This window comes from Lagenorhynchus albirostris, chromosome 8 (genome assembly GCF_949774975.1).
Source record: "Lagenorhynchus albirostris chromosome 8, mLagAlb1.1, whole genome shotgun sequence".
Lineage (NCBI taxonomy): Eukaryota > Metazoa > Chordata > Mammalia > Artiodactyla > Delphinidae > Lagenorhynchus > Lagenorhynchus albirostris.
The window spans coordinates 90551358-90578599 of record NC_083102.1 but is presented as its reverse complement, the minus strand read 5'-3'; the positions used below and the strand labels follow the sequence as shown (position 1 = coordinate 90578599).

Genomic DNA, 27242 nt, shown 5'->3' with positions numbered 1-27242 from the left:
TCGTCAGATTAAAAGACAGCCCCAGTTTCACACTGGGGCTCTGGAAAACAATATATATATATCTGGAGAAAATCAGGAGCTAGAAGCCACAGAATGAGGTTGTGGAGGAAGAGGAAGGAAAAAGGTCAGCTCCAGGGAACACCCAGGATTGGCAATTTACACAAAGATCTTGAAACCAAGGCTAATGCAGCCCCAGCAGGAGGGGCACCTCCAGGGCACAGCTGAGGCCTTCAAGTGAGGGCAGAGGAGCTGAAGTTGGTGGAATAGCCAGTAAATTAAAAGCTAGAAATGCCATGTGTCACTTAGTGCCAAGGTCAGAGACTGACATATTTTAACCCAAGAAATGCAAGCTGCAATGAATTCAAGTCAACAAATGTTTTTGATATTTTTCTAAGTACTTCGAGAGGTTGAAAGATGAATGTTTGCCTTCAAGGGCTTACAGTCTATTAGGAATGTTTAGATAAGGTCATAATTTAAAAAAAAAATGTTTCCATTACCAGGTATCTACCCAAGAGAAATGAAAATACACATTCATACAAAAATTTGTAGGTAAGTGTTCATAGCAGCGTTATTCATGGTAGCCAAGAAGTAGGAAAAAACCCAAATGTCTACAAACTGATCAACAGAATATGGTATATCCATATAATGGAATATTATTCAGCATAAAAGAATGCAATACTGATTCATGCTACAACGTGGATAGACCTTGAACATATCATGCTAATTGAAAGAAACCAGTCACAAAGGACCACAAATTGTATGATTTTATTTATTTGAACAATGCAGAATAGGCACATGTACAGAAAGAGAGATTAGTAGTCAGAGATTCGTAGTTCCCAGGGGCTGCAGGAAGAGACAGATAGGGGATGACTGCCCAAGGGTATGGGATTTCTTTTGGGGGTCCTGCAATGTTTAAAGGTAGATGGTTGCACAACCCTGTGAATATACTTTAAAAAGCACTTTAAGCGTGAATTTTATGGTAGGTGTATTATCTCAGCAAAGCTGCCACCAAAAAAAAAAACCAAATACACTTTATGCTTTAAAAGAAGTAATAAGAGTTATGGAGATAAGGTACCTCCACTTAGAGAAACAAGACGTTTCATAGGAGAGACCTTATATAAGAAAGATAACTTTTTTCTGTTTTCTCCCTAGAAGTGTGTTAAAAATATAAGAAGCTGTTACTGACTCAGGTCAGGCTGCTTGCGCTCAAAAATCAATACTTGCAAATGTTGGTAGAAAGGGAAGTTGCTTTTAATGAGAATGCTGGCAATCCGGGGAGATAGTGGACTTAGTGTCCCCCCAAAACCGCCTCTAAAGATTCCGCTTGGCCATGAAAATTTTTAAAGGGAAAAAGGGAAGTAATCTCAGTTAACCATGGAGATAGGGGGTCAGAGTCATCCCCTGCTGTGTGCAGGCTTGTTGATTTCTTGTGATCTTTCTCTAGATGCTAATTATTCTTCATCTCTACTTCTTTGATCTATGGAAAAACCCAACAGATTAGGCAAGGTATTGTGTGACCCAAAGATCTGAAAGGTGTGCTTGGGCCGGAGATGAGTAGAACATGGGGGGTGCCTGGTTTAAGGTTAGTGGCAAGACAAAAGGGGCCTCCTGCAGGGAGCTCTTTGCTGCCAAAAGCGGCTTACAAAGCTTCTGTTCTAATGGGAAAATCATTTTGTGATATTGAGGGGCTAGAAAAAGAAGCCCTTCACTGAGCAAGCTCTGAGAAGACCATGCACATTCAGACAGGGCCAGATCCAGGTGAGACAGCTCTGCTCACCCCAACACCGCAGCCAGGACCTGCCCAGACCACACAGATAGCTACAAACACACCCTCCATTGAGATTCCCATTCAGTGTTAGCTGCCATCCCCAGGAGCACCAGCAGTTCTGATCTTCACTGCGTGGACCTGGGAGTTACGTAGGACAGTGATTCTCATGCCTGAGCACACATATAAGACTCACCTGCAGGCCTTGTAAAAGCCAAGAGTGCTGGGTTCTGTCTCTAGAATTTCTGAGTCAGTAGATCCTGGGCTGGGGCCTGATAATTCGCATTTGCAACAAGTCCCCAGGTGATGCTGACGCAGCTGATCCAGTAGGTGACCAACATCCGGGTTGGCCCAGGACTCAGGGGGATTCCCTGGATTTGGGGACTTACAGTGTTAAAACCAAAAAAGCCCAGGCTAACTGGGATGAATTGGTCGCCTTATTAAATCCATGGACCACACTTTGAGAAGCACCGTTTAAGGAGATAAGATCAGTTTAGATTTGAAGGATGAGACATGGAGGAATCAAGGATGACCCTCAAGTTTCTAGTCTAAAGCAAATTGGCCCTGGTAATGCTGGGTGGGAGGGTCCCAAACTTTGCTGCATATTGGAATCACCTGGAATCTTGTAAAACAAAAAACTGATGCCAAGATTCCCCCCCAGATAATTCTGATTTTTTAAAGTTTTTTTAAATTTAATTTTTATTTTATATTGGAGTATAGTTGATTTACAGTGTTGTGTTAGTTTCAGGTGTACAACTAAGTGATTCAGTTGTACATACGCATATATCCATTCTTTTTCAGATCCTTTTCCCATATAGGTTATTACAGAATACTGAGTGGAGTTCCCTGTAGGTCCTTGTTGATGATCTGTTTTATGTATAGCAGTATGTACATGTTAATTCTAAACTTCTAATTTAACCCTCCTCCCGCCACCTGTTTCTCCTTTGTTAATCATAAGTTTGTTTTCAAAGTCTATTTCTGTTTTGTGGATAAGTTCATTTGTATCATTTTTTCTTTAGATTCCACGTATAAATGATATATGATTTTTATCTTTATCTGACTTATTTCACTTAGCATGATAATCTCTAGGTCCATTCATGTTGCCGCAAATGGCATCATTTCATTCTTTTTTATGGCTGAGTAATATTCCCTTGTATACATGTACCACATCTTCTTTATCCATTCATCTGTCAATGGACATTTAGGTTGCTTCCATGTCTTGACTATTGTAACTAGTGCTTCAATGAACGTTGCGGTGCATATATATTTGCGAATTATGGTTTTCTCCAGATATATGTCCAGGAGTGGGATTGCTGGATCATATATGGTAGCTCTATTTTTAGTTGTTTAAGGAACCTCCATACCGTTCTCCAGAGTGGCTGTATCAATTTACATTCCCACCAACAGTGTAGGAGGGTTCCCTTTTCTCAACACCCTCTCCAGCATTTATTGTTTATAGACTTTTTGATGATGGTTATTCTGTCGGGTACTAGGTGATAAGCTCGTTACTTTTGATTTGCATTTCTTTATGAATGAGCGATGTTGAGCATCTTTTTATGTGCTTTTTGGCCATCTGTATGTCTTCTTTGGAGAAATATCTATTTAGATCTTCTTAGGACTACTGAACTGTAAACTTTAAAATGGTTGAGATGGTAAATTTTACATTATGGGTGTTTTATTATAAAATAAATAAGTATCTTTAAGAGAAGTCATTAAAAAGTAATGTCTCCAGGTGTTGCTAAGGTGTAGCCAGGGCTGTGCCCCACTGATCTAAGTGGAGGCACTCAGCAGGCAGGGGAATGATGGGTAAGCCCTGTGACTCTGTCATCTATTTCCTCACCGAGTAACTGGTGATAATCCGTAAGCAGTTATTAATAGGGCACCTATTCTGGTCCAGTCTGGATCTTCTAGCTCCTCCTCTTCATTTGGGCAAGTCATTCTTGAACCCAGCTGATTTATGCTGGGAAGTGCATTTCTTCGTCTCATGACTTGATCATTGCTTGAAGATAACCCTTGGACTGAGAAAATTCCCAGAGGTTCATTTTCATCGCAGAAATGTGATGAACTGTGATACGAAGGCAACTTTGTTCCTCCCAGATGCTCTGCAAAAGGTATTATTTCATGCTTTCTTTTCCTCCTGCCGTTGCCACTACAGTTCTGCCTCCTTTCTCTCTAAATCTGAGTCTGTAGAATTCTGCAATCTGCCTCCCTCCCATCTTTCCAAAGGAGGGAGATTTTATCCCATGGTCTGTAGATGGAAGCAGTCTTTCAGTTTGGAATCTGCCCTGTGAGTGGATTCCCCATTGGGGAAGAAACAGGAATGCCATTATATTTTCTATGCAGCACTTTAATTACCTTCAGCCATTGAGAGCCTAGATCATTTCAAGCCCTGAATAGTAGGCTATTTACACAGGTTATAATCTCACTGAATTTGGTTTCTTTGGTTATAGAGGATAATACTTTCAAACTTTGCTTATATTGCCTGTTCTTCTGAAAAGGATAATCACATGGTTAATGATTCTGCGTTTCTGGACAGAAAGAGCATGCAGGCAGGAGTTCTGAATCCAGGAGGACATCAGGATTGGAAATTTCATGTTATCTAAAGTGTAGCTGGGTAATTGACCGAAGCCACATGCTCTGACTGAGGAAAAGGCAACAAGAAAGCACCACCTAGAAAAAGTGCTCAGGTTCGGGCAATGTTTAGTGATGGACCTTCCTAAGGCTCCATCCTGGATTCTCCTATAGGACTTGGCAAGGTTTTGTGTAAAGTCATTGGTCCCAAATTGTGGACTTTTATAACAGATAGAGCTCATTTCCAGATGGGGATGCTGCAGGGGGGACCATTTCTCAGTGAGTGATTTCCTTATGACATTTCAGATGCAAAGAGCTTGGATGACAGAATGGGAAATTTGCCTGTATCAGGCTTTTCAAAACACACTAAAAAGACTTCATAAAGAAGCTGGCATTGAAGTTTAGGAGGGTGGCATTCAAGGCACAGGAAACAGCATGAGAAGAGGGTTCAGAAAGCAGGAAATGGTGTACTGATGCTAGAGGGCAGGGAATGAAAGATTAGAGGGATTGAGAATGTGGGGTTAGTAGGAGAAACCAAAAACTCGGAAAAACCCTGGAGGTGAGAATGTAAAAAAAAAAAAAAAAAAAATTCATAGTGCAGGGAGCTATATTCAATATACTGTAATAAACCATACTGGGAAAAAACTCTCATCTGTAAGTACATGAAAAATATGTTACATTCACGGCTCTTCAAACAAAAACACTGAAATAATAATGATGAGGTATAATTTTTTGCTTTTTAAATTGACAGAGTTTTAAATGATTGTTCCCATAGGCTGTTGGTGAAAGTGTAAATTGGGACAAACTTTCCACACGGCTGTTGACAGTAACATCAAAATTTTATATACACACAAGCATACATATGCTCTTTGATCCAATATTTCCTCTCCCCTTAATATATCCTGGGGAATAATTAAGGATATGAACAAAGATTTAGCAAAAATATTTATAACAGGAAAATGTAAGAAAGGAAGTCCACATCAACCAACAGGGCCTTCGTTAAATAGATACTGGTCCCCGCACTCAGAGGAATACGATCCCCTCGTTTAAAATACTGCTGCCACTGTGCTGTACACCTGAAACTAATACAACATTGTTAATCAGCTGTACTCCAATATAAAATAAAAAAAGGAAAAATTTTAATCTTAAAAAAATGAATAAATACTAGTGCAGGAGAGCATCTCACCTCCTCTCCTCCTAAACCACTGAGGTGTGTGTATACTGCCATTTATATCAAGGTCCCTTACAACAGTGACTTGGGGGCGGCCCTCTACCAAGAGAGGAATAGCTGGATCTACCAGGGGGGACACAGCTTGGATTTGTGAAAGCCCCCAGTTGGTCCTAATGGCCTTCACTGGGTGGAAATTCCCTGATGTAAAAATGTTATTGTTGGTACAGAAAGATGCCTGGGTTGTATAGACTGAAATAAGCATACAGTATGGTATCATTTTCGGAAAATATTTATATGCAAGGAAAAAAGCATGGAAGAACATATAGCAAGATATTAACCACTTTTCTCTGGGTTCAGCGGATAATAATTCCTTCATTTTGTTTTCTGATACTTCTATTTTTTCAATGAGTACATGTTAATCATATAATTAAAATTGTTTTCTAAATAAAAATGGACAAAATAGATTAACTGTTGCCTTCTGTTTCTTCAAAAAATAGAAAACAAATATTTGTAAAACTTGTATACGCTCATTTTTTAAGGAATTGGGCACTGTGGGTATTTCGTGTCTCAAAAGTATAAGAGCCATCAGACACTTGAAACTAAAACAACATCGTAAATGAACTACAATTTTAAAAAGAGGAGAAAAAAAGACTAGAAGAATAAGTACCAAAAAAAAGCATCAGTCACTTAAAATTGTTGACAGTTATTGATTTTATCAGTGACTGACTTCAACCTCCTTCTTTTTTTAAACCTAGCAGAATTGAATTTAATCATTTCCTGACGAAAGAATGCAATTTCTTTTTTTTTTAACTTTTTATTTTATATTGGAGTATAGTCGATTAACAACGTTGTGATAGTTTCAGGTGCAAGGCAAAGGGACTCAGCCATACATATACATGTATACATTCTCCCTCAAACTCCCCTCCCATCCAGGCTGCCATATAACATTGAGCAGAGTTCCCTGTGCTATATAGTAGGTCCTTGTTTGTTATCCGTTTTGAATATAGCAGTGTGTACATGTCAATCCCAAACTCCCTGACTATCCCTTTCCCCAGTCCTTCCCCCGGTAACCATAAGCTCATTCTGTAAGTCTGTGAGTCTGTTTCTGTTTTGTAAATAAGTTCATTTGTATCATTTCTTTTTAGATTCTGCATATAAGGGATATCATATGATATTTCACTTTCTCTGACTTCACTCTGTATGACAATCTGTAGGTCCATCCATGTTGCTGCAAATGGCATTATTTCATTCTTTATAATGGGTGAGCAATATTCCATTGTATATATGTATCACATCTTCTTTATCCATTCCTCTGTTGATGGACATTTAGGTTGCTTCCAGGTCTTGGCTATTATAAACAGTGCTGCAGTGAACACCGGGGTGCAAGTATCCTTTTGGACCATGTTTTTCTCGGGGTATATGCCCAGGAGGGGGATTGCTGGATCAGATGGTAGCTCTATTTTTAGATTTTTAAGGAACCTCCATACTGTTCTTCATAGTGGCTGCATCAATTTACATTCCCACCAACAGTCATGAGGATTCCCTTCTCTCCACATCCTCTCCAGCATTTATTGTTTGTGGATTGTTTGACGATGGCCATTCTGACTGGTGTGAGATGACATCTCATTGTAGTTTTGATTTGCATTTCTCTAATAATTAGCGATGTTGAACATCTTTTCATGTGCCTCTTGCCCATCTGTATATCTTCTTTGGAGAAATGTCTATTTAGGTCTTCTGCCCATTTTTTGATTGGGGTGTTTGTTTTGATGATATTAAGCCTCATGAGCTGTTGGTAAATTTTGGAGACTAATCCCTCGTCAGTCACATCATCTGCAAATATTTTCTCCCAATCAGTGGGTTGTCTTTTTGTTTTGTTTATGGTTTCCTTTGCTGTGCAAAAGCTTTTGAGTTTAACAAGCTTTTCTTCTTCTTTTTTAACATCTTTATTGCAGTATAATTGCTTTACAATGGTGTGTTAGTTTCTGCTTTATAACAAAGTGAATCAGCTATACATAAACATATATCTCCTCCCTCTTGCATCTACCTCCCACCCTCCCTATCCCACCCCTCTAGGTAGACACAAAGCACTGAGCTGATCTCCCTGTGCTATGCGGCTGCTTCCCACTAGCTATCTATTTTACATTTAGTAGTGTATATATGTCCATGCCACTCTCTCACTTCATCCCAGCTTACCTTCCCCCTCCCCATGTCCTCAAGTCCATTCTCTAGTAGGTCTGCGTCTTTATTCCCATCTTGCCCCTAGGTTCTTTTTCTTTTTTTTGAATTTAGAACCCTGAACCCTGTCGTTGTCATGTGACCACTTTTTAACATTTTTATTGGAGTATAATTGCTTTACAATGGTGTGTTAGTTTCTGCTTTATAACAAAGTGAATCCGTTATACATATACATATATCCCCATGTCTCTTCTCTCTTGCGTCTCCCTCCCTCCCGTCCTCCCTATCCCACCCTTCTAGCTGGTCACAAAGCACCGAGCTGATCTCCCTGTGCTATGCGACTGCTTCCCACTAGCTATCTATTTTACATTTGGTAGTGTATATATGTCCATATATACACTACCACTCTCTCACTTTGTCCCAGCTTACCGTTCCCCCTCCCCGTGTCCTCAACTCCATTCTCTAGTAGGTCTGTATCTTTATTCCCGTCTTGCCCGTAGGCTCTTCATGACCTTTTTTTTTTTTGGATTCCCTATATATGTGTTAGCATACGGTATTTGTTTTTCTCTTTCTGACTTACTTCACTCTGAATGACACACTCTAGGTCCATCCACCTCACTACAAATAACTCAATTTCGTTTCTTTTTATGGCTGAGTAATATGCCATTGTATATATGCACCACATCTTCCTTTTCCATTCATCTGTCCATGGACACTTAGGTTACTTCCATGTCCTGACTATTGTAAGTAGAGCTGCGATAAACATTGTAGTACATGAACTCTTTTTGAATTATGGTTTTCTCAGGGTATATGCCCAGTAGTGGGATTGCTGGGTCGGATGGTAGTTCTATTTTTAATTTTTTAAGGACCCTCCATACTGTTCTCCATAGTGGCTGTATCAATTTACATTCGCACCAACAGAGCAAGAGGGTTCCCTTTTCTCCACACCCTCTCCAGCATTTATTGGTTATGGCTATTCTGACCGGTCTGAGATGATATCTCATTGTAGTTTTGATGTGCATTTATCTAATGATTAATGATGTTGACCATTCTTTCATGAGTTTGTTGGCAATCTGTATATCTTCTTTGGAGAAATGTCTATTTAGGTCTTCTGCCCATCTTTATATTGGGTTGTTTGTTTTTTTTGATATTGAGCTGTATGAGCTGCTTGTAAATTTTGGAGATTAATCCTTTGTCAGTTGCTTCATTTGCAAATATTTTCTCCCATTCTGAGGGTTGTCAGCAAAGGAAACCATAAACTCTTCTTTATGGCTTCCTTTGCTGTGCAAAAGCTTTTAAGTTTCATTAGGTCCCATTTGTTTGTTTTTATTTCCATTTCTCTAGGAGGTGGGTCAAAAGGGATCTTGCTGTGATTTATGTCATAGAGTGTTCTGCCTATGTTTTCCTCTAAGAGTTTGATAGTGTCTGGCCTTACATTTAGGTCTTTAATCCATTTTGAGTTTATTTTTGAGTATGGTGTTAGGGAGTGATCTAATTTCATACTTTTACATGTAGCTGTCCAGTTTTCCCAGCACTACTTATTGAAGAGGCTGTCTTTCCTCCATTGTATATTCTTACCTCCTTTATCAAAGATATGGTGACCATATGTGCATGGGTTTATCTCTGGGCTTTGTATCCTGTTCCATTGATCTATATTTCTGTTTTTGTGCCATTACCATACTGTCTTGAATACTGTAGCTTTGTAGTATAGTGTGAAGTCAGGGAGCCTGAGTCCCCCAGCTCCGTTTTTCGTTCTCAAGATTGCTTTGGCTATTCGGGGTCTTTTTTGTTTTTATACAAATTGTGAAAATTTTTGTTCTGATTCTGAGAAAAATGCCAGTGGTAGTTTGATAGGCATTGCACTGAATCTGTAGATTGCTTTGGGTAGTAGAGTCATTTTCACAATGTTGATTCTTCCAATCCAAGAACATGGTATATCTCTCCATCTGTTTGTATCATCTTTAAATTCTTTCTTCAGTGTCTTATAATTTTCTGCATACAGGTCTTTTGTCTCCTTAGGTAGGTTTATTCCTAGGTATTTTATTCTTTTTGTTGCAGTGGTAAATGGGAGTGTTTTCTCAGTTTCACTTTCACATTTTTTATCATTAGTGTATAGGAATGCAAGAGATTTCTGTGCATTAATTTTGTATCCTGCTACTTTACCAAATTCATTGAGTACCTCTAGTAGTTTTCTGGTAGCCTCTTTAGGATTCTCCATGTATAGTATCATGTCATCTGCAAACAGTGACAGCTTACTTCTTCTTTTCTGATTTGGATTTCTTTTATTTCTTCTTCTTCTCTGATTGCTGTGGCTGAAGCTTCCAAAACTATGCTGAATAATAGTGGTGAGAGTGGGCAACCTTGTCTTGTTCCTGATCTTAGTGGAAATGGTTCCAGTTTTTCACCATTGAGGACGATGTTGGCTGTGGTTTTGCCATATATGGCCTTTATTTTGTTGAGGAAATTTCCCTCTGTGCCTACTTTCTGGAGGGTTTTTATCATAAATGGGTGTTGAAGTTTGTCAAAAGCTTTCTCTGCATCTATTGAGATGATCATATGGTTTTTCTCCTTCAATTTGTTAATATGGCGTATCACATTGATTAATTTGTGTATATTGAAGAATCCTTGCAAGGAATGCAATTTCAACTGACCTATTTTTTGCACCTTGGTGAGTATTATCAAAATCCATTTTCTGCTTGTATTGAATTGTTCTAAAATATTTAGTGGAGATAGGTTTTAAACATATCCACCTCTTTTTTCTATACTAACACATATTTGCATGACTCTTCTGTTGTATAATTGTGTCAACAACTAGAAAGTTCCATTCAAACATGGCCACTATCCACCCATAGCTATTTCTGTCACTCTTTAATGGAGTATTAGCAGCAGCAGGTAAATAAGACACTAAAAAAAAGCAAACTACTTTCAGATTCTTAATTTACACATACAATGCATTTTAATTTTTTAAAAATAGCTCTGCTTTGAATGTAGCCCTTATCCCAGTGTGAGGTCTCATAAAGAATTTATAGGCAAAATTCCCTCTTCTGAGTAAGCTGCAGCTCAGAACTAAACGGCCAGATTCTCCATGACCGGGCTGTCTTTAATAAGCTGAGAATCATTTATATTAGTCACAGAGAAGATGTTTCCAAAAATTACTCTCTTTGATCCTGCTTTTCTGTATCTATAACAGCTCTGCTTTGGGTGAGTACTAACTAAATTGCTTAGAACCTTCTCTTCAAATATTCCTGCTGAATTTCTTCATGGCAGTAGACTTTAAGAATCTCCTCTTTTAATTTGGCAACTCCCAAACCCTGAGGCAAATTCTCAGTTAGCTTGGCTGGTCATGGAACAAAGAAGAACCGCTCTAGGTGGTAAAGGCTCATTTGTTCTTTGTTGAAAAATTTCTGCCTCAGAGGCAAGCCACAAGCCAGCCAATGGAAGCGGAGACTCACTGAACTGCGCTTCCCCCCCAGGACTAAGAAGCTTAGATCTGGTCTCAAAGAGTCAGAGAAGAGTTGGTCTTGTCTACATCTGCTTTGTTTTTTGTCTTGTTTGTTTGTTTTGGCCACACTGCGCAGCATGTGGGATCTTAGTTCCCTGATTGGGGATCGAACCCACACCTCCTGAAGTGGAAGCATGGAGTCCTGACCACAGGACGGCCAGGGAAGTCCCCACCTATATCTTCTTTGGATGTTCTCTTTGGGACTAAAACAGTATTCAAAATCAGAAGCAACCAGTCATGGCATCTTTTCCCGGCCTCTCCATAGGATAACTTACACCTTGCCAAAGTTCTAAACCACGCCACAGAACCTCAGAGAGGCCTCCTCAATCAGGAGACCCTTCTCTGGAGGGAAAACCTTCAAAACTAAATTAGCTTGGGTGGAAAAGGCCTCCCTGCAACAGATCCTGGGTTTCTAAACCTAAGCTTGACCTGCTCTAACCCAAATCGCTAGGGTAGCCTGTGGTCAAACTGCTAACCAGGTTAGCCCCACCTCATCTGCATGGGCATTTTCTGGTTTATAGTTCGACCATAGGCATTTATATAAATACTGAAGCCTATTTAAACCCTCTGTCTTGTATTCTAACTAAGGAAGATAAGGAGAAAGGATCATAAAATTGGCCCCAGGTTTGGGGAACTGTATACAAAATGCAAATCTTATCCAATGTGCATCCTTTGCACGTTTGCTCACTCATAGTAAATAATGTGTGTGACCACATAAATGGATGTGTGTGTTTATAGCCTCTAAACTCTGAAATGAAGTCTAAACTAGATGAAAACATCACATGTGTTTAAGAAAATTATAACAATATCCAAAATTACTGAGATCATATAATAATGGTTGTATCTATAAATGACTCTGACTTTATCGAAAATTTACTGTATATTTTCTTTAAATGACCAGCTTTCCTAAATTCATTTTTTTTTTTTTTTTTTTTTTTTTGCAGTACGCGGGCCTCTCACCGCTGTGGCCTCTCCCATTGAGGAGCAGCTCCGGACGCGCAGCCCCAGCAGCCATGGCCCACGGGCCCAGCCGCTCCGCAGCACGTGGGATCCTCCCGGACCAGGGCACGAACCCGCGTCCCCCGCATCGGCAGGCGGACTCCCAACCACTGCGCCACCAGGGAAGCCCCTAAATTCATTTTTAATAAGATCCTGTCATCAAGTTTTATGTCATTTTTGAGCAATACATTGATTTTCTAAAGACAGAAACATTATTCTCGAAATCAATTCCAACCTATTGCTCATGTAATAACTCAGCAGTTGAAAGCTTTAATCCAGGAAGGATATTGCTACGTCTATCTACGTTCAGGCAAGAAGGTTTAACTGCTTAAGGTTTTTCGCCACTTTCTGCCAAGTATTTTAGACCAGAAGTTCATATTTGTTGGTAGAATATCACATGAATAATAGTTCAATTTCCCAAAGTCCTGGAATACTTTTATTTCTGAAAAGTACATGTTTGATTAAAACATGTTTGGCCAAGTCAGGTTCTAAAAACATATTCAATCTCTAAGGCAACAATTCCAATAAAAGAATTCAGGATGGAACCTGTCTAAAAGAATAAAGCCCTGGAAGGGGAATCTTAGCTAATCCACACGTAGCATTAGCAGAGATTTTATACCTGCCCTTTTTGAAAAAGCCTCTGTCTGTTGAAGTCCAAACTTTAGTTTAGTTATTTATCCTAGATGCCAATTCTAGGAAATAAAAGGAGATCTGGATTTGGATTGTTGGGTGAATAAAAAGAAACATCCAGGTTAACCAAGCTAGGATCATCTATTCTATAGTGAAATAAAGTGTGTGAGGGGCCTAACCACATCTCAAAGAAAGAGAAAGAAATATTATGCTCTGTTTTAGTATAATAATCTTTGCAATGAGATGGAAGGTGGAAAATTCCCCATTCAAACTGACTTTTGGTAATCTGTGGGGAAGGAGACATTATGAATCATATTTTTAGGTATAGAAATGTGATCTGTATATATGTTTAACACCTAATAATCACAAAATGACCATATTAGCAGAATAGATGTGGGTAATGTGTACACAAGGGAAAGAACATTATTTTTCAATAGGCTGTATTTTTGGAGAACAGCTTGAAGGAGAGCAATCCATTCAAAACAAGTCCATGATAGAAGATTCTTTATATTTTTATCGTTGAAAAAACTGAGGAGAAGCCAAGCTTATTCCACAGTATGGTAATTATTTTTCCTTTTAGGCCCATCCCTCGCACCCCTGTCTGCTGAAATCAGGGCTTGGCATAAATTTTCATGTCTCAAGGGAAAAGTATATAGGAGCAGCTGGAACCTGTCCTGTGTGTATTATTTTAGAGTGTGGGATTTACATGATTCACTATCCAGAGGCTGATGGGGTGATTTTGAAGGGAGAGGGAGTTGTTTGGGGTTTTTTTTTTTTAATTTTTTGTTTTGAGATAATTGCAAGTTCCCATGCAGTTGTAAGAAATAATACAGAGAGCTTCCCTGGTGGCGCAGTGGGTGAGAGTCCGCCTGCCGATGCAGGGGACGCGGGTTCGTGCCCCGGTCTGGGAAGATCCCACATGCCGCGGAGCGGCTGCGCGTGAGCCATGGCCGCTGAGCCTGCGTGTCCGGAGCCTGTGCTCCGCAACAGGAGAGGCCACAACAGTGAGAGGCCCGCGTACCGCAAAAAAAAAAACAAAAAAACAAAAAAAAAGAAACAGAAATCCCATTTCACCCAATGGTAGCATCTTGTGTAACTACAATACAATATTACAGCCAGGAAACTGACATTGAAATAATCCATTAACCTTATTCAGATTTCTGCAGTTTTACATGCTCTTGTTTGTGTGTGTGTGTATTTAATTCTGTGTGATTTCATCACGTGTATAGATTCATGAGACCATACCACAGTTAAGATACAGAACAGTTCCATCACTTCCAGGATCCCTAGTAATACTCTTTTATATCCACACCCACCTCTCCCCCTCCCTCACCCATGGCCACCACGAATCTGTTTTCCAGCTCTAGAATTGTGTCATTCAAGAAATGGAATTATGTAGTATATAACCTTTTGAGGTTGGTGTTGTTTACTCAGCATCATTCCTTGAAGATCCATCCATAGTGTTGCATGTATCAACGACTCCCTCCTTTCTATTGCTGAGTAGTATCCCATGGTATGGATAGACCGCACTTTACCTAACCATTCACCCACTGAAGGACATCTGGGTTGTTGCCAGTTTGGGGCCATTATAAAGATGCTATACAGATTTTTTATGAATAGATATTTTAATCTCTCTGGGATAATTACCTAGGAGTGTAATTGCTAGGTTGTATAAGCGCATTCTTAGCTTTATAAGAAACTACCGTACGTCTTCCCAGAGTGGCTGTTCCATTTTACATTCCTACCAGCCGTGTATGAGTAATCCAGTTTTCCCCATCCTCTCCAGCAGCTGGAGTTATTACTGTTTTCTATTTAGCCATTCTGTTAGGTACGTAGTGCTATTGTGGTTTTGATTGGCGTCTCCCTAATGGCTAATGATGTTGAACATCTTCTCAGGTGCTTACTGGCTATCTGTCTGTCTCCTACAGTGAAATGTCTATTCATGCTGCTTGCCATTTTCTACTTGGATTGGTTTTTTAATGTCGAGTTTTGAGAGCCCTTTATATATTCTAGATCAAGTGCTTTGTCAGATACGTGATTCGTAATTATATTCTCCCAGTCTGTAGCTTGCCTTTTTACCTCTTCACAGTTTTTAATTTTGATGAGGTCCAATTTACCAATTTTTCTTTTTATGGATCGTGAGCTTGTTGTCAATGCAAGTGTGTGACTTTAACATAACGGAGTAAACCCTGCAGACAGTCACGCAGGCAAGAAATAGTTTGGATTACCATACCCACCCCGCATTCACGTATAAAGATTTAACAGTTATCTTAACTCAGAATTTAACATTTTAAAACAAACAGAACATTAAAAATCATTTTTAAACCAAGCTTTAAAGATAACTATTTCAGAGGCTACACGTGAAAAGTAAAGAACTGAGGTGACAGTTGAGATAGAGCTGCCCTTTAATGCTCTAGCTCACCTGTGACTGAAACCTTCATGACAGATCTGTTGGACGGCAGGTACCGATGGCTAAGTGTACTATACAGGCTGAAACTCCCACCTGTCCCATCCTTTATCCCAAAGGGGTATGATTTGGTTCATGGTGTATCTGAACCCAGCAATTCAGTTTATAAAGGGGTCAGTTGAATTTATATATTTTAAGAGAAAGTTATTTCCCAAGAAATTCTTAAATTCTCCAGTTGATTTTCTCCACGTTTGGACAACAGGTATAAGAGGCAGGATGAGGATTCTCCTTCCTCGTGTCTATGCATTCATCTTTGTTATTTGCCCTAAAATAACACACAGAGAATTCCCAGCGAATAGAAGCTGTCTCAGATCAGTCTCCCAGAAGCAGAACCTGAGACAAGGATTTGTGTGCAAGTGGTTTATTGAGGGAGTGCTCTGAGGAGGGAGAGTGAGGGGGGTGGAGGCAGGATGGGGTCCCAGCAGGAGTCTGGCTTCAACCTCCTCCCAGGAGAGCTTCTGAGCATAAATTGCACCACAGGGTGGATCCCAGCCTGAGGCAATGGCTGGGAAATATGTATCCATCAGTCATTGGCTACCGGCTGGGCCAGGTGGGGACTTGAGCACAGGTGGCTTAACCTCCTAGGCTAAGAGATTTCCATCAGGCTGAGGGCACCAACAGCATCCACCACCAGGATCTTAATAATCCCAGAACTAGTATTAAAAATACACAGACTGTTAACTCTCCCACTTAACCAGTTGCTTCTCTAAGCCTTCTGCTACCCTTAGACTGCCTCCTCTGTCCTGTTTCTGTCATGATCAAGGGTTGCTCAGTTACATGGAAGCTCAGGATGAATGCAACAGAGGTGGTTGTCGCCCCTCCACCAGCAATCTCCTGGTGGGTTGCAGCGCGCAGCTCTCTGCTTCTACCTGTGGGCTGGGCGGGACCCAGAAATACTGCATCCTCAGCTACCTTGAGGTGGGTTGATTCTTTACTTGTGGGGACGTGATTTAGTCAGTGATGTAGGTTTTTCCAAGTACATATAGGGCCGTCGAGACAACAGTAAAAAGGAGACAGTACGCTTTCCCAAACATCAGAGACACAAGTGATTCAATTCAACATCCGGGAAACCTTCCCTGATCAGAGAAAAAGGAAAATGGGCTTCATCTATTTCTTGTTACCTTTAGAGTTAGACAGAAAAGCCTTTTTTGATTCAGTCTTTGAAGGGAATACTGTACAATATACTGTTCTGCTTGGCTGCCTTAGTGACTCTCATGGAGTGGACTTAATTGACTAGTTGGGTGAAGATGGAAGATCCCTCAGGGCCGCAAGGCTATTATGCTGAATGTGAGTTCTCACTGCCCTGCTTCAGGTGGAGACGGAGCTGGGGCAGACTTGGAATTGTCTACAATTCCATGCTACTTGGAAATTGTCTTGCCTAGAGACTATCAAATCCTGATGTGAACATATGTTTGTGCCTTTTTTTCTTAAAGACCCATTTTATTAAAAGACCAGTTGCTTTTTTTTTTCTTCCCTGGGCTCTGAAACAAGCATGCAAGGTCATCTGAGTATCATACCTGCTGAAAAGCCCAAGGCAATCACGTCAACCCCTTAACTGAGAGGATGTTCAGGAAGGAAGTTGGATGTAAGCCTAATGTTAGTGGCCCAGGCTTTTCCATGTATTGTTCGTTTAAGGCAACTCCCGGAGGCTCTGGGAAAGGCTTTGTATTCTCATTGGTCTCTAGTAAAAAGAAGATGATTATAAATAAGTGGAGGCAATACCTGAATGTTGAGCCCTGGTCTAAGTTTGGGAAGTACTTGTATAAGAAGGCAAATCCTCTACATGTGCAAGGAAATGACACTATAGTTTTGCTCAGTTTTAGGTCAGGTGGGATGGAAGGCCCTTCAGGTAACTTCCCGAAGTCCAGGTCCTCTGGACAAAGAAGTAGCTCCCAACTGTAATACTAGAAACTTTCCGACACTGGCATCACCCCTCTTGTCCTTCCACCATTGGCATTTGCTTAAGTTGTCATGAGCCAATATACTCTGATGATAATTAGAAATTGATGTTCCTGGATTGCAAAGTTACACCAAAAATAGAAATAAATCGAACTGCAGAGCTTCTTTGGTCTAGGTAATCACAGAAATCTTCATCTTCAAACTGGAAAAAAAACCTCAAGATAGCTTCTGGCTGACAGAGTATTACAGGTGGGACTACAAGTACTGGTTACGTAAACATTTGCCTGGCATGGAAGGTAATTTTTTTTCATCCATAGTCTAGCAAAGAGCTATCAAGTGAAACATTCTCTTCCGAATCTTCAAGTCAACATTGACTCAGAGTGCTACCCAAGTTGGACCTCCCATATGTAGTTGCCACAACTAAGCATCCTCTGTAGCCATTTCCATCAAAGATTGTGCTTCGAAAATGTTTACAGAAAAAAAAAAAAATGACCCACAATCAAAATGGCCCTTGAAGTTAGACATTTTCCCCAATAATTTTCATAGTATTACTGAAATGAAGTCTTGACACCTTTTAGTGGAATCACAGGGTTCCTGCTGCTCTTTTAGGACAGACCTGGGGCAAACCTCCCTGTAGGCAGAACTGATGTTGCTTGTATGAGTCCTTCATTTCCAAAGGGCATTTTGGTTTTCTTCAAGTATAAGGCTTATGGTGGCCCATGCTTCTAAAAAGATTTTATAGATCTCTTGAAAGGCTGGTTTACTTTGACAGACTCTAGCTGAAATAGTCATTAAAATCATCATGCGTTTGTTCAACAAAAGAGGTGGGCCCGGGCCCGGTCAGATCGTGTAGGCCCTTGTAAGCCATGATCAAACATAAAATCAAACACTCGCTGAATACCTACCAGCACATTTGCTGTTGTGGGCAATTTCCAATATGGAAATGTAAGAAATAGCTCGTGCTTCCTGGAAGCTTTGCAAAAATGATCCTCCAGAGTCCCGCAAATATTAGCCAGGAACATCTGTGCAGACCATTGGCAGTCCTTTGGAAATCTCGGGAGATTTCCCCAGGAGTTTTAAGTAGAGCTACAAGTGGATGCATTAAATTAAGCAAACTCAAAGGCCAATCTTGACTGTTATAACCTTTGAAAATCCATCCCAAGCAAAATTAGTTCCAATTAACTAAAACCTTCTAGTCTGCAAGACAAGAGGGTGGGTCTCTCTGTTGTGAGTTTAATGAAAATCTTTTATAAAATCCACATGTGTGATGTAAAGATTTTGGCCCTGGAAGCTTTTATGCCAAAAATAATGTCTGAGAGGGAAAGGATGATGGTTGCAGATAAACTAATGGCCAATTATTTCATTAATTTCTTCCTAATTCTTTTTTTATATAGCTATTTGAATTTTATTTTTTTTACTTTATTGTTGGCTGCGTTGGGTCTTCATTGCTGCACATGGGCTTTCTCTAGTTGCAGTGAGCAGGGGCTACTCTTCATTGTGGTGTGCGGGCTTCTCATTGTGGTGGCTTCTCTTGTTGCAGAGCTCAGGCTCTAGGCACGAGGGCTTCAGTAGTTGTGGCATGCGGGCTCAGTAGTTGTGGTTTGCGGGCTCTAGAGAGCAGGCTCAGTAGTTGTGGGACACAGGTTTAGTTGCTCCGCAGCATGTGGGATCTTCCCGTACCAGGGCTCGAACCCGTGTCCCCTGCATTGGCAGGTGGGTTCTTAACCCTTGTGCCACCAGGGGAGTCCCTAATTATTCTTTTTTTTGGCTAAAGAGAGTCATTCCAACTCAATAGTATATCCTAATTATTTTTCTATAGTTTAAAATAACCTCCAGTTCCTCTGCCCCTTGTATGAGAAAAATTATTAGTTCTACATAAATCTGCATTTTTGTCCCAAATGTATAAATTTATAAAATTTCTAGGTCACATCTTAATTTTGTTTATTTTTGTAGTTAAATGCCTATTGATGGAAAAATTGATGTCATGTTACTTCCTCTACTTTGTATTTTTAGCCAGACTGAATGAAAAATATAGTAAGTACAGCTTGTTTTTAAATTCATATCAACAATAAGTAATGATGATTCTTTATTTTTAATTTTGATGATGTGTTTTCCAGGGGGAACAAAAATGCCTCATCTGTGACTCCAGATTTCCATAGGATCCGCACGCCCAACCCAACAGCCACACCACCGAGAATGCAATCCCAAGTTTTGAACCAGACGGAGAAAAGAAATGGTGGCAATCAGAAAATGGTATGATTAAGTTCTATTCCAATTTTATATTCCTTCAAATTTTTTGTAAGGCACCTTTCACTCTATGATTTTGGCACTAACACAACAAGGAGTTATACTGAAATGGAATAGTATCCACTGAGAATGTAAAACCCTGTAAAAAAACAAAATTTAATTTTTATTTTAAGAAAGATTATTTTCCTCTTAAGAAATCAAAGTATTTTTTAAGCACATAACTCAGAATGTTTCACTTTTTCTGTGGTGGGAAGGAACATAGCTCTGCATCCTCTTGTTCTTTGTTTAAAAAAAAAGAAGTTATGAGGTGTTGGTAAATTAAGCCATATATAAAACACACTGCTGTAAACAGAAATAATAACCCAGGGGAAGTCTGAGAGTTAATACTGTGTGCTTTTTCCTTTTTCAGCTCCTGAAGGGAAAAAGAGAAAGGACATTTTATTTCTTACGGTAAGCCAAAGATTTTAATATAAAAATTGAATTGAGAGTTGGCTACTCACTGCAGTTCTTTCTTTCCTGGATTGATGCCCTTCCCTGTTCATGAATAACTGTGATACTGAACCTCACACCGGCCCTGACCGTCCTTATTTCCTAGACACCACTGTAAGTTTGGAGCTGATCGGGGATTTCTTGTTTCCCACCCCAGCCTTGGGCCTTATGTGTTTAATGCAGCTGGTTGGGCTATATTAAATGATGGGCCCTCTTCAACACTGGTCTGGAGCCCTTAACCCAGAAAAGGATTCCATTGCCACATCTCTGTATGTTGCACCTTGGGCTATAATTCCTCTCTTGTGTTCAGATGCCTAAACATATTTCCCTTCGGGGATGCTAGACCATGAGAGGGGAGTGTGGGAATAATCATAATAGGTAAGATCATTTAGGGCAAGCATCACATGAGGCTATTTTTTTATGTCACCCATTGGACAGGGACATGATTGGTGTCTATTAAATGCTGGTTCATTTTGGATCCTAATGATTTGGTCTGTCATTGGACTCTCCTTAGTGAATGTTGGTGTGTATTGCCACACTGACTGATGCGGCCATTTTTGCTTCACAGCTGCTTTGACCCACACGTCCAGCATTCGTTCCACGTCTCCTTACAGAAGGAATGCCCTTCGGTCAAAGCTGACTACACAGAAGATGGGTTCTCAACCAAGAACTTTAGACAGGGGACAGGAGATGTCCTTTCCAGAAAGAGCTAGGAGCCCTCGACACAGAGCCTGGAGTGTGGCTGCTCTCTCGGCAGCAAATCCTTCTCCAAGCCATTCAGCCTAGAATGCTAAGCTGCTCCCCAATTCACCACGGTGCAGCCACTGTTCTCTGGAACTCGACTGTCCAATACTGTGGCTCCACACATGGCTCCTGAGCATGCAAAACACGGCAAAACCAAACTGAGATGCACTGTGAGTGTAAAAACATCCTGGATTTCTAAGACTTGATTTAGAGAAAAACGTGTAATAAAGCACTACTAATTTTTAAAATGTTGATTATATATTGAAATGAGAATATTTTTCATATATTGGATTAAGTATATTATATAGATCATATATGACATTATAAATATGTATGATAAATAATACATTATATCACGTATGATATATATAAGTAATATTCAATATATCATATTATAAATTATAATAAATATAATAAAGTATTGTTTATTATATTTATTATTAATACAGATAAATAATTTCTCCTGCTTCTTTTTACTTTAAAATGTGGCTGCTAGAAAATTTTAAATGACACGTGGGACTCATATTCCCATTGGACAGTTCCACTTGAGAGTGGCTTCTATCACGTCTGGATTGGAGTTGATCCTCTGTGTCCGTGCTAGAGCTGGATGGCAGCTATCTCAGTGCAAAGTCCTGGCCAGGATGCTTTGGGCTACAGTCCATGTGTTCTCTTTGGACACCTAAATATATCTCCCTTAGGAGATCCTAGATCATGAGAAGGGAGTGTGGGAATCGTCATAATATATAAGCTCATTTAGGGCAAGCATAATATGAGGTTGTCTTTCTATGTCATCCATTGAACAAGGACATGATTGGTGGCCACAGAGGAGCCCACAGACCCTCAGTCCCAGGGAAATAATCCAAGCTGGGTTTTCTGCTAAGTGACAATACAACTAGTTCAAATGCTTTTTTGCAGCTGTTGGAAGGAAAGGGTGTTTGCCATGCTGTGCCTGCTAGCTTATGTTGAGTCAAGATTTGAGGTCATGGAAATGATCCTTCTCTTTCCACCTCTGGGGAATGTCCGTGAACTCCCTTGGTGGTACATAATGCTGCCACACAGTGGCCGTGTGCATTGCCACCAAAAGGTGGATGTGGGCACAGTCAGGGGAAAATGGGTATTACCCTCACGTGGACCTTCTCCTGGGCATGGGTGGCTTGGGAAACCACTCCAGCAGACTAGGCAAGAGTGTTGATCACCAGCCATGAGATTTCAAAGGGTTTCGTTACAGACAAGCCACAATGAGGGATTAACGTGATAAACAGGGGTCTCTCAAAATCACTGATTTTCTTCTTTCTGGTTTTTCCTTTAGGTCTTGATCATGTCAGCATCAGACTGGATCTAGAGGCATTACTTCAGTTCAATCAACTTATTCTGACCTTTAAGGTACAGATGTGTAGGCTGCTGTCCCCTTATCTATTTACCAAATGCTTGGCATACCTAAAATTTTGCTTCCTTGCTTCCCTACAGAGAACAAAAAGCTGTTTAAATCCAACTGAAGCTTTGTCATCTGGGTTTTTGTTCTTGAATGAAAAACAAAAAAAATCCCTCTGCTCATTAATAACTTATATAGATTAAACATAAAAATAAAATAAAATCTTGGAAGATATAGCAAAAAGGAAACCTCCAAGCCCTGGGTTGATAGAGGTTACAAGAACTAGAAAGATAATTTTTGACATAAGAGAGCAGGAACTGGAAATTATTTAGGGAAAAATTGTGATCAAAAGAGGGAGAAAATTTAAAGGCTCTTTACTGAGATTAGGTAGATGCCAGAGAAAATCCTGTACTATTGTCATTCTTTAATCATTCATCAAAATTCTAATTTTGATGTCAAGCCTGGAGCTAGGTTTTGGTAATAAAAAAGGAACATAAGGGGCTTCCCTGGTGGAGCAGTGGTTGAGAGTCCGCCTGCCGAAGCAGGGGACGCGGGTTCGTGCCCCGGTCCGGGGAGATCCCACATGCCGCGGAGCGGCTGGGCCCGTGAGCCATGGCCGCTGAGCCTGCGCGTCTGGAGCCTGTGCTCCGCAACCGGAGAGGCCGCAACAGTGAGAGGCCCGTGTACCGCAAAAAAAAAAAAAAAAGGAACATAAAACTAAATGTTTTAAAAATTTTAAAAAGAACCCAGTCTTTGCCTTCAAAGAGCTTACAGTCTAGTCATGTATACAAACATACATATAATATATATATTATATATATATTATATATATACATACACGCACATACATATATAAATTTGAAATTATAATGCCAAGTGACAAGTGCAGAAATAGATATATGATTAGAATGCTGGGGGGGTTCATTGACATGGCTAAGATGGCTCTGGGGAGTTGGTAAACTTCATGGTGGATTTTGAAGGATGTGTAGGAGTTTGCCAGAGGAAAAGCATTCTAGGCAAAGAAAAACCACATGCAAATTGCTGTAAAATATCTGCTACACTGCCTTTTTTTTAAAATGAGTATGCTATTTTGCTTCAATTAATAATTCACAGAACCATAAACAATTTAAAAGTGGAATTCGATTCTGGGGCAAAGCATGTGCTCATAAATACTCGCCCGCTTGTTAGAAAGAGATTTCGGTGTTTTCATGGTAGAATAGATAGTTTTGTTTGTTTGTTTTGTAAATGTATTTTATTTACTTATTTATTTTTGGCTGTGTTGGGTCTTCGTTGCTGTGCGCGGGCTTTCTCTGGTTGCGGTGAGCGGGGGCTACTCTTCATTGCGGTGCGCGGGCTTCTCACTGTGGTGGCTTCTTTTGTTGCAGAGCACGGGCTCTAGGTGCGCGGGCTTCAGTAGTTGTGGGTCGCAGGCTCCCTAGTTGTGGCTCGCGGGATCTAGAGAGCAGGCTCAGTAGTTGTGGCGCACAGGCTTAGTTGCCCCATGGCATATGGGATCTTCCCGGACCAGGGCTCGAACCTGTGTTCACCGCATTGGCAGGCGGATTCTTAACCACTGCGCCATCAGGGAAGCCCGGTAGAATAGATTTTTAAAGATACAAATAAAGTTTTAAAAAATGGAATTTGAAAATGGAAACATTCAATCTGGAGTGAGTAATAAAATCAACTTTTGTGAGGTATGACAAGTTTAACTCATTTTTCTCCTAGACCTTTTGGCCTGCTGCAATGTGAATTGAATGCTCCACAGACTATGGACACACCTGGAGAGTGTTCAAATATTTTTCCAAAGACTGTGCTACTTCCTTCCCCAACATCACATCTGGCCAGGCCCACGGAGTGGAAGACCTTGTTTGTGACTCCAGATACTTGGGTATTGAACCCTCCACTGGTGGTGAGGTAGCATTTCCTTCCTTGGATTTCTTTGCCATAAATGAAACCTATTTTTGTTAATGTGGTTAATTGAGATGCAAACAATTTAGGTAGTGTCTACTGAAATTGAACTTGAGCTGCTGGTTGTTTCAGAATGAACGTGTCTGGATTGAAATGAGTCCTGAATTCATCTTATATTCAGATAAATTATAAATACCTTATAAGAAATCATCCTGTAGAGGAGTGCTGTGTTGAAGGTAAGCAAGGGCTAAAATGCAGCCTGGGCACCAGAGGAAGGAACATCTTTTTCTAACCCTTGTAAAGGAACCACAGAGGCTGGCGGCAGCCCTGGATTAGTTGTCTCAGCTCCGTGCTCTGTAAGTCCCCACCCACGTGGAATCTGCCAGGAACTTCCTCAGAGCAAAGCTGGTGATGGGCAGAGGGTCAGGGGGTAGGAGTGTGCTTGGGAGATATGACCTTATCAGCTAGACTAGAAGGAAGAGTGGCAGAAGGCAGGTCCAGAATCCCCCGCCAGATCTAAATTGACGATGACTTGCCGAATAGTGACCCCATCACTCCACCCCAACCCAGCAGAGGAGCCCTTTCACCAGTGGTATCAGCACTTCCGTCTACATGGACCACTTGTGCGTAAAGAGCCAGAATGACTGTTTAACAACCTTCCTTCATTTTCATTCTTGGTATTTTTATTCATGTGAGAACCTGTTACTGACCAGGGTTCTTGGCCTTCCCCAATCAATAAAAATTGACTAGAGGCCAGACAAGAAATTCAGGCAAGACTTTATTGGGGCCCCTGCTGCAGCAGGGGGGAGCGAGAACAAACAACAGTTTCCCCTGCTTGCTCGCTCCCCGAGGTGGGGACCAGCTTGTTTCTTATAGGGGGTGAGGGTAGGCTGTGTCCAGGGGCCGGGCCAGAGGGGTGGCTTGGGTGTTCTGCCCACCCCTTAGGTGGTGTTGCGTGCAGGGGGCACGCGCGGTACCCTGCTTTTGCTCCTGACACCCTGTTTTTGCTCCAGGCTCTTCAAAAGTGGCAGTTGGGTTCTTTGGTCTCTTTGTATCTTTCGGGTCCGGAATTTGCCCCAACTGTGCATGCATGCAGTTATTTTTAGTCCCATGCAGTTTCTCTGTATTTTGTTGCTGGAGGAGAGGTGTGTTCAGGTGCAAGCACTGCAGCAAACGGTCCCAGGTCCCAGCTTGTCTCAAACCCAAATGATAATCTGCGTTTTACACTACAGGTGGGAAGCAATGGCTCAGCCTTCTTGTAAGGTCAGAATCTCTTCTTTAAGAGTATATTTAACAATTATGTTTTTGGGGTAAAATACTCTAAATTAACCTACCTTTGTTTTACAGGTTGTTTTAGAAGTTTTGGATCCCAGCTTTGAAATAGAAAACCCTTACAGCCCCTACGTCCAGGGTATGAATTGCTTTATATTTTTCACACCAACTCCTTTTCTAGAATCTCACGTTAGGGAAATTCCTTGTTATTGCATGTCTAGGGGACATTAAGGAGATGTCAGTCAAGCAGGGTGCATTGAACCCATCCAACCTAAATGCTCTTAGATTCGTTAATTTCATTATTTTCCTTTCTCTAGACCTTGTGACATTAACAAACCTGAGGATGAACTTTACCAAACTCCATACCCTCAGGGATACTTTGCTTGGAAGGAGGCAAAATGATTCCCTTGATAAATACTACTGTGCTCTTTATGAGATGGTGGCTGGGGAAGATGTTTTTGCAGTGGCCATGCTAGCTAACGGAGACGTTTTCAGCCCACGCGGAATGGTGAGTTACAAACCTGAAAGCGTGGTTGGCTCTCCCATCTTCCCTTCACTGTCTTGGTGCTGAATGTAGATCAGACTCTGTATGTGGGGATCAACAATGTTGTTTCATTCAACCTGGCCCGTCAGGCCATTCTGGGGGCCTTCGGTTCTCTGGACAGAGGTTCTTGTGGATTCTGCCACATGTGGGCATCATTCAGCTAATGGGCAGAATTTATAATTTATGATTTCAAGATAGTCCGTTTTGCTGTCTTTTGTTTATTGGTTTTTTAGGGAATGGAGATTTGCTAGGGATGACCTGTAAGTTCACATGCATTGTCTCATAAAAACATCTTGAAGGTCTATCATGTGAGAGCCTGTGCTCAGTGCCAAGGTGTCTGAGTGACATCTGATGCTCTGAAGATGGCCACCCCAAGTAACACTTACACTACAAATGACTCTATCTTAAGCAGTGCAGATCTTCTCCATTCCTGGGACTAATCATAAAAGAGTAATGTAGTAGAAGAATGGTATTTTTTTTTTTTTTTTTTTTTTTTGCCGTACGCGGGCCTCTCACTGTTGTGGCCTCTCCCGTTGCGGAGCACAGGCTCTGGACGCACAGGCTCAGCGGCCATGGCTCACGGGCCCAGCCGCTCCGCGGCATGTGGGATCTTCCCGGACCGGGGCACGAACCCGTGTCCCCTGGCTCGGCAGGCGGACTCTCAACCACTGTGCCACCAGGGAAGCCCCGAAGAATGGTATTTTCTTCAGGGTCCTGGGGGTGTGTCTAACTCAATGGTTTTGAACTATTGGTCATAACAGACAAGGCTGGATTGAGGCTATTGCATCTTCCCACCTAGACACCTCTGTGTTTCACTGGAAATGGAACTTTTCCCTGGGAACGTGGACACGGAGGGCATTTTGTGGAAAAAACAAGAGAATCACATACCCTTCTCTAGTTGCTTTCTGGTTTCTAGTTCCCTCTTTTCCTTGATGCTCCTAAGTCACCCCATACACGCACACGCACGTGCACACACGTACTCCCCATCCTGGCCCTCATTTTGCCAAAGGCTGCAAAATGTGTGTTCTGTGTTCCCTGAAATTAGAATTCAGAAATGCAAAAACATTTATCTTAGGTGTTCACTAAACATCTTAAATTTTTTTAAATTTAAAAGCTAGTTAAGCAAATAATAAAAGATAGTCAAGGCTGGTATTGTAACTAACAGATGGGAAACTAAGACCCAGAGGGACCCCGTGGCCTGGTATGTCATTTTCCATTTAAAGAACCCCAGCGTCCTCAAAGCTCTAAGATAAGCCCTGTGTTCACACCGTTTATGTTCCTCACACATGCAGGTTCATGGTCAGCGCATCTGTCAGCACAGTACAGATGGCCCGAACTGTGAGAGGTGCAAGGACTTCTTCCAGGACGTTTCCTGGAGGCTAGCCGTGGGCCCCCTGGACAGCACTTGCCGAGGTGGGTGGACCTCCGCTCTCAGCATACACCGAGTTTCCTTATATGAGCTCCTTACACGATCTCTGCTTTTCCTT

General features: G+C 41.1%; 1 protein-coding gene across 1 annotated transcript in view; it reads left to right on the top strand.

Moving 5' to 3' along the window:
• Nucleotides 1–10316: 10316 nt before the first annotated feature.
• Nucleotides 10317–27242, top strand: part of LAMB4 (laminin subunit beta 4) — a 112550-nt gene continuing 95624 nt past the window's right edge. The window contains 10 exon segments of the mRNA XM_060156210.1: nt 10317–10350; nt 16044–16198; nt 19297–19432; nt 21969–22042; nt 23757–23945; nt 25287–25350; nt 25529–25654; nt 25657–25687; nt 25689–25719; nt 27048–27168. Coding sequence (XP_060012193.1) covers nt 10317–10350; nt 16044–16198; nt 19297–19432; nt 21969–22042; nt 23757–23945; nt 25287–25350; nt 25529–25654; nt 25657–25687; nt 25689–25719; nt 27048–27168 — 961 coding nt within the window.